Source organism: Lagenorhynchus albirostris, chromosome 6 (assembly GCF_949774975.1).
Source record: "Lagenorhynchus albirostris chromosome 6, mLagAlb1.1, whole genome shotgun sequence".
Classification (NCBI taxonomy): domain Eukaryota; kingdom Metazoa; phylum Chordata; class Mammalia; order Artiodactyla; family Delphinidae; genus Lagenorhynchus; species Lagenorhynchus albirostris.
Window position 1 is genome coordinate 91,731,957 of NC_083100.1, and position 13,926 is coordinate 91,745,882.

Here is a 13,926-nt window from a genome sequence, read left to right on the forward strand (position 1 = left end):
CAACATAGAATTTCCTGGCACTCCCTTGCCTTCAATTGTGTAAAGAACCCATAAAGGGAAATGTAAGTCCAATGGAGCTTTAATGTCCCTATATTTAATCTTCTATTAAGCAGAACTCCACAAGGAAAAAGATAGCAAAAAGATACAGTACAAGTGCACTTAAATCCACTCACCACATTATAGACTATAAAAAATTAAAATACATTATGTATTAGATTATGCACAGCGTAGTCAAGGGTATCAGTCAACTGACCTGATAATTCAATAAACTATTTAGCAGTTTTCCAACTAAATAAACGCTTTGGGTCAGCTGCACGCTCGAGCTATTTATCATCACCAATCTACTTAGCAGAAAGCCACCAAAGTACTGCTGTCACTTTGGCACTTCTGGAGAGAGCTATCATGTTGATAGGTTTTAGTTTAAAAGGGAGGTTTTTTTAATGAGATTATAAATATTGATTTCACAAACAGATTCAGAGCAGTTTATGAGCTTGTGTAGGTAATACCAACCTTTTCATTTATATCACTGAGTTAGATTTCAGTGGGGATGCAGACACCCAAGATTTTTCAGGCAAATCATGAAAAACTCTTTGGGCAGTAATAATGTAGAGGTTCTTTTTTCTTTCTTCTAGAAGAGCTCATGTGTTTTGACAATTCGAATGACAAATCGCAGCTTAAGAGACCAGAGTTCTAAAATATTTTTTCTTTCTATGGAGCTAACCACACACTCATCCAGAGAGAAGGTTTCTTTTCAGCTAAAGCACCCAATGAATATAACTTGACAATCCACAGGAGGGTGTACCAGGGGCTGGAATGAGTTACAAAAGTACAAATACACCCTTTGCCCTCAGAAAGACCTCATGTTCTAAAGAGACGCAAAGGAGGAGAATGATTAAGTACATGCAGGTATACTAACATTTACATAGTATATGCATAATATAGATATACACATAAGAAAGTTCTTTCTTTTTTTTTTTTTTACAAAAAGTATGTTAGACTCAATATGCCATATACTGAATTTTCCTCATGCACAGGTATTAAAGATATGTACCTCTCTTACTGCTATAATTTGGTTACATTTTTTTGTAAGCTCTTACTTATGGGTGAATGGATGAGAAAGGATTAATCCGGTTCCAAAAATAGAAAAATAAATCTAGACCTAAAAACCAATTGGAAAGGAGACCGATAACCTAAGGCCAGTAGTAAAATTGAACTTTAAAAAACAGCCTCAGTGGGTGTAGCTCTCACTAGATCATATTTCCAGCTTAGGGAAACAAATAGTGAGCTCTTCTAAAGAAGAATTACCATAAATAATAGAAGCTGAGGAATATTTCCTAAATCACGAAGATTCCTGACAACCCAATTTATATTCAGATGAATTAAGAAAATATGGATATCTTCAACAATTTCACTATATAACACACACACACAAAGGGGATTCTACCATGTATAAGAGCAAATACATAATGAAGTCCACAGATAGCTTTCCACAAATATACTTACAGGTAAAAGTGTGCTTTCTTTAGCAAAGGAAGGGCTCTGGGGACAATTTCCTTTAAATTTAGGATTTTTTACAATAGCATTTTTCCTTGACATTCACAGACTTACAAGTGAGACGGAGGGCTTATGAGTTACTGTCTTGATCAATTAACTTATGTTAAAATGTAAAGTATGGATTGAGGTGAAGTTTTCCAATTCAAGTTTAAGCCACATACATTCTAGATACCTGAAACCTCTTTACATCAGAATATATGCTATACTAAATTTGATTTCTGATAATCAAATCCCAGGATTCACTTCTGAGCATCACAACACATGTCTTTGGAATGCTACAATTTCCTTCCCGAACTCAAAAGCTAGAAACAGCTCCTGCAGACAAACCCACCCTTGCTTAGTTTTCACATATGGCATTTATCTAAATTAGTCTTGAACTTGGGCTTAATTTCCAGCATGTACTACTTCTTAAGGTTACAAGTTTTATATGTCAATTAAGTGTTTGGAACAAGTTTTCTTTAAGTCATAACAGGCTTACAAGTACCCTTATCTTACACATACTCTCAAACTTGATAGACACATTTCCATGCATTTGCCTATACACACTGAGAATACAGTTTTAGCATCTGTGCTCCAATGAAGTCCTTTTACTCACTTGATAATTTCCTAGTTCATAAAATTAGCATATTAAAATTAGTGTTTAACGCTAGTGCTATAAAGGCTTAGGTTTCATTGGTGTTGAGGAGAGAGAAGAATTTTCATACATTATTTATAACTATAAATGCTTAGTAGTCATTTCCCTTTTGAAATGCCTGGAAAATCCCCTAGGGAAGGTCAAATAGCCTTCATACCTTCATATGAGTATTCATTTGAAAGTTCTTCTGACCATCAACCTGTATTATTCCTTTCTTCATACTGAAGAGGCTTCTCTCCTCAGACTCTCTCTGCTCTGATTATTTCCCTCCTGTTTTCATTAATCATATCCCACTTTTCCCTTCCCCAAACTACTGTGATGTTGATTTTACAATCCTCTGCATCATTTTTTTCCCAAAATGTTTTATATCTGCTTTGAAGGAAGAAACCAGGGTCATCACTTTATCCCACGTAACCTTAAAAAACAAGACCCGCCTAATACTATGCCCTGTCTTGGAACATAAATATTTTTTGCCAGTATGATAATTTTTCATTTTCAGTGAGTTATGTGTCTTTTATCAAAATTTAGGAAAAAAACCAGCTAGAGATGTCAGTCTTGAAATGACAAATGGTATCTACATACAAGCAGTACTAGATACGCTATTCAAATTAATTAACAACGGATGCGTGGATTTCCCTTCCATTAAACAACCTGTATAGAAAGGCTAATCAAAATGGAGTTAAGAGGGCAGAAATGAACACAACAGAATTAGGAATAGAAGCCTGTGTAGCTATTTTCTTAAAAGTTTCGGAGTCACAAAGAATCTATAGACCCATATAAGACACAATTCACCTCTCTAAGAATAAAGAACTTTTCACAATCATCATTTTGTACTCCACCTATTGGATTGATTAAAATGTATATATCAGTCCTAATATAATAACAGTATGCAATCATGGGAGAAATTTTAGTTCTTTATTATAATTCTTAATTAAATCTTAGACTCCATTATGTAGGTAAGGCCAACTGAAATACTCTAATCAACTTTGATTGCTTAAGATAGCAATTTTATTAGATATCTACATGGAAGAGTATCCTTTAGGGTTCCATTGATGAAAACAGTTTTGACCTTGGGGGAAAAGGTAGAGAAATAGCTCAGAAGAGACATGAAGAGCTGTGGAAACATTGATAAGATTAGGAACAAAGAAAATTAGTATGAAGAGTTAGGTGTGGGAAAATTAGAACACCATTTTTGGAGTATGTGGACGAGACCGCTAATTGTATCTACAGCCATAAAGTAATTGACATTCTCCCAACATTATGACACACACACACACACACACACCTTGCATAATATCATGATTAATCAAATGACATTTCAAGGTAATTTAAAAACCAACTGGATTTAATTTTTGTAAACATTATTATGTCTAATATTACCAAGTCGTTCTCGGCATTGCCTAGAAGTGGGCAAGGCTTCTCTTCCTAATTCTATTATATTAATTTGTACCCTCTTATCCACTCTTCTGAGCTTGTATTAACTTTTTGCGAGCTACTAATAACAAGATGATGACTTCAATTTCAACAGGAAATAATAAAGGAGATACTTTATCAGCTTTGTATCTGTTGCTTCATGCACTTTACCTGATTCTTGAGATCCAGTTTGGGACACGGGCGACCTCCATTGTACGGTTTTTCTTTCAGCCATTTGGATCGAATTCTCACTCCAACACAAGATGAACTGCAAGACCCCCAACTAGACCAATCACTTAACTTGCAATCAAATGGACAGGGGATGACACATTCTTCTTGAATATAACCTGAAAGAAAAAGATTTAAAAGAATGGAGGAAAGTGTGATCAAAATATACTAATCAAGCTTACTTTCTGTTTCTATTATCACAGATCAGACTGCCTAACAATACTGCTGCAGAGGTTTCAATAAACAGACAAAAGATGTCAGAGACAGATACATATGATTATTTCTGCATTCCAAATCTGTGCCATCTTTCTCCTTCACAGACAATTCTGGGATTGAGGAAGCAGGGAAAAGTGCACAGTAAGTCCTGCTTTCTAATAAAAAGAAATTAAGAAAGAAGAAATGACGCAGCTCAGGGCTAATGGTGATACCATCTCCCTCCAATGGACCTACAATTCCCTGTCTGGGAATAGAGAGCATAATAAGTCAATCTTAGTGCCTGTGATCTGCAAGGCTTTCACAAAGATTCCTTTTTTAAAATAAAGCAAGATTATTTTTTTAATTGAAGTATAGTTGATTTACAATGTTGTACAGCAAAGTGACTGAGTTATATGTATATATATATATATATATATATACACACATTCTTTTTTAAATATTCTTTTCCATTATGGTTTATCTCAGGAGATAGGATACAGTTTCCTGTGCTATACAGTAGGACCTTGTTGTTTATCCATTCTGAATGTAATAGTTTGCATCTACCAACTGTAAACTCCCTGTACATCCCTCTCCCCCTCCCCCTTGGCAACCACAAGTCTGATCTCTATGTCTGTGAGTCTGTTTCTGTTTTGTAGATAGGTTCATTTGTGCCATATTTTAGATTCCACAGATAAGTGATACCATATGGTATTTCTCTTTCTCTGTCTGAGTTACTTCGCTTAGTATGAAAATCTCTAGTTGCATCCATGTTGCTGCAAATGGCATTATTTCATTCTTTTTTATGGCTGAGCTGTATTCTAGTGTATATATGTACCACATCTTCTTTATCCATTCATCTGTTGATGGACATTTAGGTTGTTTCCATGTCTTGGCTACTGTAAATAGTGCAGCAATGAACATTGGGGTGCACGTATCTTTTCGAAGTATGGATTTCTCCATATATATGCCCAAAAGTGGGATTGCTGGATCATACGGTAGTTCTATATTTAGTTTTCTGAGGAACCTCCATACTGTTTTCCATAGTGACTGCACCAACTTACATTCCCACTAACAGTGTAGGAGGTTTCCCTTTTCTCCGCACCCTCTCTAGCATTTGTTACTTGTAGACTTTTTAATGATGGTCATTCTGACCAGTGTGAAGTGGTACCTCTCTTTATAGTTTTGATTTGCGTTTCTCTAATCATTAGTGATGTTGAGCATATTTTTATGTGCCTACTGGCCATCTGTATGGCTTCTTTGGACATCACAAAGAAAGATCTTGATTCTCACTTCTGTGTAGTGTGACTTAGAGGTGGGAGGAGGACAAAGAGTGGACCACAGACTAGGAAGAGCAGGATATTATCGAAAGAAGAAAGAGGAATAGTGAAAAGTTGTATATGAGATATTGGACTGGAATCAAGAGGTGTGGGTTGAAATACAGATGCAGATGTTCTGGCGTTGCTAGCTCTTGCTCCTGTCCTCAGCCCACTTCTTGCTACAGTCTCTCTCTGGATGGTTAACTGTCACCTCCACCGATCACTACCAAACACGTATTTCCAATTCCCATCTCTTTACTAATTTCTGTGCCACCTACTGATCCACTCTAATTGGGTGCCCAAATACCCCCAAATTCAACATGTCTAAAACTGAGGCCACCAGTTTCCTCCTAAAACATTCTGATTCTCTTCTATTCCTCACCTTAATTAACTGCAACATATCTGACTCCTGTACGCTGGTGTATATGGGTGTATAATCTCTTCCCTTTGAGTTTGGGCAAGACCTGTGAATATGATAGGAAGTCAGCCCCATGATTAGGTTATGGTATGTGGCAAAAGGGAAGGGAATGCACAGATACTATTAACATGCCAAATCATTGATTGTGAGTTAATCAAAAGGGAGATGGCCCTGGCTGGGCCTGAATTAATCAGGTAAAAATCCTTAAAAGAGAGACTGGGCCCTTTTTGTGGAGAAGGAAACTCTCCTGCTGGCTTTGAAGAAGCAAACAGCCATGCCATAAAATGCCTATGGTGTGGCCACAGGGTAGGGGACTGCAAGCAGCCTCTAGGGCCTGAGGGCAGCCCTTGGCTGTTAGCTAGTAAGAAAACAGGGGTCTCAGCCTTATAGGTGTATGAAGAGGAATTCTGCCAACAATTCCAAGGGAGATTGGAAGAGGAGCTTTCCCCAGTCACACCTCTGCTGAGACCTGACTCTTGGTTCACATCTTGGTTATAGCCTGGTGAGACTCTTAAGCAGAGAATTTAGAGAGGCCATGGCTGTACTCTTGACTCATAGAAACAGTGAGATAATAAATGTTTTGAATGGCTAGGTCGACAGTAATTTGTTATGCAGCAATATAAAACTAGCAAATTATCCAAAGTAAAAAAAATCTCACAGTTATCTTAGACCAGCCTTCATCGTTTTACACATATATTAATGGGTGTAATAAGCTCTTATGCGGAAGCATCACTCTATAATTCTTTTGCTCGTCCCTGCTCAAGATCATACTCTTTCTGGCCCATAATACTGAAATATTCTCTCCACTAGGCTCCCTTTCTCCTAATCATTCTCTTTTGGTATTGGTTTAGTCACTCTGAGGAAAAAGTTACTTTTCTAGAATAAATGATAATTTACACTATCCCTTTTAAACCCTTTGCTGATTCTCCATTGCCTTGAAAATAAAGTGACCACCACTTTGCAAAAACTGTAAGATTCTTTATAAGAGGCTCTAAACAAGGGTTTTCAACTTTGGCTGTAAAATATGTTCCCATTGCCCAGGATATACTATGGACTAATTCAACCAAATCTCAGAGGACGGGACCTAGGTGATGGTAGTTTTCAAAGATCCCCAGAGAATTCTAATGTGTAATCAAGTCCAAGAACCACCTCCCTAACTTGTTTTCCTCCTTCCCTTCCCCCTCCTATATCTTGAAATCTTTGCACATAGACTACTTCATCTTCTGCAATAGTATTTATGCCTTTCCTCATGAAAAACTCTGCCCTTTCTCTATCCAGTTTAGCCTTCATTACTACAATGACTCTCTGGCCAGTAAAGTAGACCATCTGGCCCCGTTGCTCCTTCTGCCATGCCGGTCTGGCAAAACTTCAGAGCTAGATTGGTCCAACTGTTTCCCTACTCTGTTCTGAATGCTGGACATCAAGTGGAGACTAAGGCACTGCTAATGCCACACACTGCCTGGTGATTCTTCTGAGCTTTCTTCTCACTCCCATTCCACTTCACAGCTTTTTCAAACCTTCTCTACCTATCTTCAAACTTCTTAGATCTCACCTCTTCTTTCCCAGAAAAAAAATAGAAAGAAATGAATAAGAAGAACTCCTTCAATTTCCTATGAATATATCTGTATGAATTTCCATATTCTTCTTCTATCTTCATATCATGATGGAAAAGGCACTCATTCTCTTATATAAGGCCCATTTTCACCACTTGCTATCTCTCCAAGCTCTCTCACTCTCTCTCATTTTATAGTTATATTTCTCTTACATTAATAGTAGAATGACTTTACAGTATCTAAATAATACTCATTGACAAGAGAGAGTACATCAAACATCTAAGTCACCAGGAAGGATCTATCTAAGGTTGAAAAAAAAAAAGGTCTATTTGAGATTGTTAAAAATTCTATTGTTTACCATAGTTACAATTCTACAGTCCTTTCTAAGGAGGTTTGACAGTTAATTCAGTAGTAGGCATATAATAAATGCTAACTATAGGATTAAATATAGGCCACAGGCATTACTCAGTTTTACAGAGAAACTGAGTCACAAAATGATTCCATTTGCTACTGAATGAAAACAGCAGGACTAGTAATTAAGCAGAATTAACTCTCACGGTATAAATGCTTCAAATATGAAATTTCAGGAGACTTCATATAAATAACTTGTAAATATCTGAGGACCTATTTAGATCCTATTTTAAAGCAGATTTTGAATCAGATGGCCTTTTAATTTAATGAGATTTTAAATCATTTTCATATATACTTGCATACTGATGGATTTTAATTAGAGAGCCTCTTAGCAATACTGTTTTCTTTTTATTCCCTATGATAAGACATAAACCCAGAGGATCTCTATGAAAGTCAAGGTCATAAATTCAGTGAGTATAAAATAATTCTGAAATTCAACAGGTCTAAGCAACAGTGACATTTATTTTTCAGAAAAGTTATTTTCATGCTAGCGTATACCCCAAAGGAAAGCCCATAGTGAGAACCATTAATAACTGCATATTGTTATACCTATCTCATAATGGAAAGGATCAGTTCTACCCACATACTTAATACTTACAACTGTTGGAAGCAGAGTATGACCAAATGTGACTACCTACAAGGTTAACCTCCCATAAGAGAATTCCAATTCCTGACTATGGAAACTTCACTAATGTTTTAAAAACTCATTTACATAAAATATACCACAGACTAGCTGAACTGGCAACATTCAGAAATCTAAATCTAGCTTCAATGAAAGAAGCAATTTTCCTACTGAAAATATTTGATGCTCTAATTTATATGCAGAATACACTGCTTGGACCATCATATTACTTAGCCTGGGGATGCTTTCATGTTCTATTTTAGTTATCTGTATGCATATGAAATTCAGTAGGAAGTAGCCATTACAGAATTATCAATAAAGAATGCATCCAACATGGTGATTCTGTAAGCCATATACATTGTACATAGTAGGTGTTCAAAAAGGATCTGTTGATATTATAGATGAAGATGAACTAAACAGAATCCACTAATAGAGTCTCTATGTTATAACTGGAGGAATTTATTGAATGACTTACACCCAATAGGGCTGAAGCCCAGGAACCTGGCTTCAGTCTATATAACTAACCCCCAAATATTGCTCCAATAGACGTAGGTGAAAACACTGCTCTCTTAATACAGTGGTCTCATTGCTAAAACCACTTCCCAGGATAGTACCTGCTGTGCATTTTTTTCTCTGGCATTCAAGTACTAACATCTCCCCTGCTCCCCTGCTCCTCCCCCTGCCCCAGTAAGATCTTGTTTTGGAAGACGTGAAAGGAGATATTGATGACATTAAGCCTGAGGAAATAACCTAGGTTAATTTACTTATATTTTCCTACTGTGTAAAGTAATGGCAAACATCCTCCTAGACAGTGAATGTTCTATTTACTGACACTTTGCTGAAATAATGAAAACATACTACCAAAAATAAAATCAGGAAAAGATAAAGAAAATGCTGATCACCTCCTTCCCTAGTTCAAAGTGAAGATCTGGGAGAACTTTGTGAGTTAAAATGATATCATGTCTTCATTTGTCAATATTTAAAGATTATTTTAATTTATACATTTTAGTTCTACTATTTATCTAGTAACATGTACTATACTTAAAAGTATCTGATGACTTAAGTCAGAGTGGTTTAAAGTAGATGTCCTTTAGGAGAGGTGGGGAAAGTATGGGGGCCAATGTTTTGATATTGTCACAAGAAAGAATTTGAGAAATTAGACCAATACTTTGCCATTGTTCTCAAGGGAAACACTAACTGTTAAATATTTATTTAAAATCTCAATCCATTAGTGTGTGGCTATGTAGTGCAAACTCAATAAGGTTGCCAGCTTGCTTTGGTGAATTTATATTTTGGCCTGGGAATACCGCTTATGAACAGCAGTTATATTCTTTCAAAGATACAGTCTTTCAAAGATGGGTCCAACCTTATTTAGGCTTCTGTGGGGCCTGAGAGGGGAGAGCTAGAAAGCACCTTAGTTATCATTATCTCTTCCTTTAAAATTTTGAATTAAAAGAATATTTTTGAAAACACTCCCTACTTGTAGAAAAATACCTTTACTACATATATGAGAACGCATCAGCAAAGACTCTCTAATATTAACCATTATAAAATGATGGTTATGGTATTGCAGATAACAAAATACCTTATTTGGGACCCACAACCTAATCAGATACCTGAATACAGCTGAATGAGAAGTTACACAAAGTTCAAATAGTCACATTAAGGAGAAAGTTTTCCTGGATTCCTTAAAGCTCAAATATTTCACAGCATAATTATGTATTAAAGTTTATTACATCTACCAGAAAAAATCATCTAAGTGTCAACTGGTTTTCTTAATTAACAATATAATTTACTGGTGAACTTTTAGATGATGAGCTATTCAACGTCATCAAGGCCAAAAGCTTCATTTTATAGACTGGTCAGAATTAGAAAGGGATCTTGAATCCAGACTTGACGGAGATAAAGAGCTCACTATCAAGTAGAAAAAAATCATTATTATGACCTCAGAATGTTCTCTTTGGTGCTGGAGTGACAAAGTTGATAATCAACCCTGGCCTTAAAGAAATTCATATTTTGCTAGAGAGCAGTCTTATAAATAAGAAAAAAACCATGGTATATAATAAATGACATATTAAATGATACAAATACTATATACAAATTACACAACAATCTGAGGTAACAAATGGATTCTGGCTTCAATTTTCTAAGTATTTCATGTGAAAATATTGGCAAATTTTTGCAGTAGACACAGGCTTTTGACTAATTGCTTAACCTGGTTCACTTGCTCTAACTAAATGTATCAGTGTCAATTTAATCAATCAACCAAATCATATAAAGAACTGATCTTTTAAATTGAATTGGCCAGGCAATTTAATCAAGAAGGTATCTGCAGCTGTTCATCCAGAGTTTCAGCATTTACAGCCTCGTGTCTGGTTCCTCCAGGCAGACAAAAGAGATATTTTGCTCTTAGAAGATATTAAGGATGTTAGGGACAAATGAGATGCTAGACACAGAATCATTTGAATCGTTCAATTAGGACTGTATGTATCAATTTTTAGCATTACTGCAAATAAATGCTGTTAAAATTTAAGTGACTGAACGCTTTAAGCACATAATAAACTTGGCATTTGAAACACTACAAAGATACAGATTGTTGACAACATAATATTACTGGGTAATTTGTATAACTGTGGCTGCAAGAGCCTGTATTAAGTTCTCTCATGATATCTCCTTGCCCTGAGAAAATCTTGACTTAAATTACAACAGACATTCTATAGTTTACATTTCCTTCCAAAGTTCTGAAAGCTGATCTCAGAGCATGTCTGAGTCAGCGCTATTCTCCTCACACTGTCAGTGCTATTCTCCAAATATTTTAGGTTTACTCCTGAACACGTAGTATGACTACACTTCCCTGCCCCTGGAAATTAGGTGTGATCTTCTTACTTGCTTTAGCCAATGAAATGTGAGCAGAAGTGAAGTGTGTCACTTCTAGGTGGCAGCTTTAAGAGCCTGAGTGTAACTTGCCCCCTCTTTCTTTCTCTGTACCACAGGGTACAAAACTGTGTCAGATAGTGGCTGCCCCATCCTGGAGTGAAGAAGAAACCCAGCCAACGCAGGATGGACATGGACACTGAATGATCTTGCTGGCTTTCAACAGCTGAGATTTTGAAGTTGTTTGTTTCATTTGTTCCCATACTACAACCTATCTTATCCTAATGCATCAGCCTTGGCGTAGGAAAGTGTATCTTCAGAAGACAAAGTAAAAAGCCGCATGGAACAAATATTTAGAATACTTTGAGAATCTATATACAATGTCCTGAGAAAACAAGATTAAGCTATATAAGCAGTTAGCACAGTCTGAATGGCAGCACTAACCATTGAGAATGTGACTTTGCAAAAGTTGAACCTATATATATTTCAGGAAAATGTATACTTTATTATTTTAAAAAAGCTAGTGATATGAATTATAAATCAAAGTCTGAACTTATGTGATCTGAAATAAAATATTAAACCTCAATTGTTCTGTTTACTCATGTGAAAATAAAAATGTATAATACGTGTCCTTTTTAACTCCCTTTAATACTGTAAGGTCAAAAATTATAGTAAGTAGGAGTCTGTGGAAAAATTAACATACAATATAAGTGGCATACTAGTATTTCACCACTACTAAAAGCTATATAGCAAGGTAAAAATGCTTTTTCTTAGTCTGTTTTTCATGCTAGTGATAGAAAATATAATTCTGTAAAGATGCTTAAGCAGAAAAATTATAGGGTAATAATTTTCAAATTTGGGTGCCATTTCTCATTCCAGATTATTTCCATGATAATTAAAGGCTAGGATGACATTGACAAAATGAGTGATTCTGTATTGGATCGGTAAATCAGTTGTGTTTTGAGTCCATCTCTGTCTTTCCAAGTCTTTCCAGCCAAGGCCAGATGCTCATTATCTTTCACCTGGACTATTAGAATGGCCCCTTAACTGGACTCCAGGTGTCCAGTCCCTTCTAATCCATCACATGTCTGATCAGCTGCCATATTAATGGTCCATAAGTACAGCTCTAAATAGATCATGGCCTAACTTAAAATAAATAATCTCTAAAGCATGGCAGAATTATGATAAAACGAAAGACATGCAGAAGGCAATCTAGGCAGGAGAGATCCTACAAATTAAATTAAGAAGACGAGCGTGAACCCCAAATGTTCACAAGTCAACAGAGGAATCTTCTGTGCAGGAATTGAGGTTGGGGAGAAGTAAAAAATTGGCTGTTGGGTGGATCCACATTGGGAGGTCATGCTGGAGGGCTTAAAGAGTTAAGAATTCTGATCATTAATTCAGGTGTGCTATTGGATTGAAGAAAAGACAGCATGAAAACAGGGCACCTTCTCAAGAGATGACTGGAAAATTCACATGTAAAGTAACAAAAGCCTTAGGCTAAAAGACCACTAAGTGTAATTTTATATATATATATAGAATATTTATAAATATATAAATATTCTATATAAATATATTAAATGTAATATATATTGTTAACCTAATGAAACATGGTAGAATATTACTTATAATTAACTAGCTCTGACATGTACGCATGGCTAATATACTGTCTAAATAAAATAGACTATTCAAAATGACCAATGAAGCAGCTCTTTAAATAGCAGCTTCATTTCCTGTTAAGACAGGTTTAATATAACTAATTCTAACAACCAGCAATGGCCAGTTTATGAGTAGATAGATACTTCTAAGTATCCCATGGGATTCAGAAATATATGCACTTAGAAGAAAAGTGTTTGTCCTTTTGCTCCATCTCAAAGGTCCCTAGAGGAAGCTCTGACCTGAATCCAGACATTATATTGGAATAAAATGGATTTATTATCTACCTGCTTATTTACTTTCTTCTTTATATATTTCTTTTGAGACCCAAAGTTCAAAATTGGGGGATTTCATATGAAAATAAAGATTTCTGGCTTCTCTTGAAAAGTGGAGCATCTGTGAACACTGGGTCCTCATTCTAGCCTGTCAACCATTGGCTAGAACCAAGAAGTCAGGTCTCTTCAGATAAAATATGCCTTTGCCGTCCACTGCAGTCTCTTAGGTGATCATTTAAATTTCTAAACTAAGTATTTCTCCCCCAACTAAAGCAAAGCAAAAACCCAATTCATAATTCCAATATAAAGCGAGGCCTCTTGTATTGTAGGAAAAGGCGGAAGATACAGAGATCTGCCAGTCAGGGCTCCCCCGCTACTCATCACATGAAGGGAGCTAGGAGGAGTCTATCTAGAAAGCTCCACCTTAGAAAAGGCCCATGCAAGAGACAGGTCCTGAAGTTTAAGCTTCATTGTGTGGATTGAGTTCTATTGCCATCAGTACCCTGAATATTACGAACACCAGCATTTAAACATAATTCCTAAAGGTGGCAACAAGAGACATCAAAAATACCTACAACAGCAAGAATACCTAGGAAGAGGTAGACGAAGGCATCCTCCATTCAGAGACAACCTCCTCCAAGCCCTGGAGCACAGAACAAAGCTCATCAAGTGATAAGGTGTGCACGGAACAAACTGCAGGATGAAACTCCAATTATTATTTCTTTTTAAATATTAAATCTTGTCTTCTTGGTCAGTACATTAGTCCTTATACCTTAC

The 13,926-nt window shown here is 36.1% G+C and overlaps 1 protein-coding gene across 1 annotated transcript in view; it reads right to left on the bottom strand.

The window, feature by feature from the left end:
• THSD7B (thrombospondin type 1 domain containing 7B) overlaps nt 1–13,926 on the bottom strand; it is a 778,062-nt gene that overhangs the window by 203,129 nt on the left and 561,007 nt on the right. Inside the window, exon 14 of the mRNA XM_060152966.1 lies at nt 3,773–3,948. Coding sequence (XP_060008949.1) covers nt 3,773–3,948 — 176 coding nt within the window. The remainder of the gene's footprint in view (nt 1–3,772; nt 3,949–13,926) is intronic.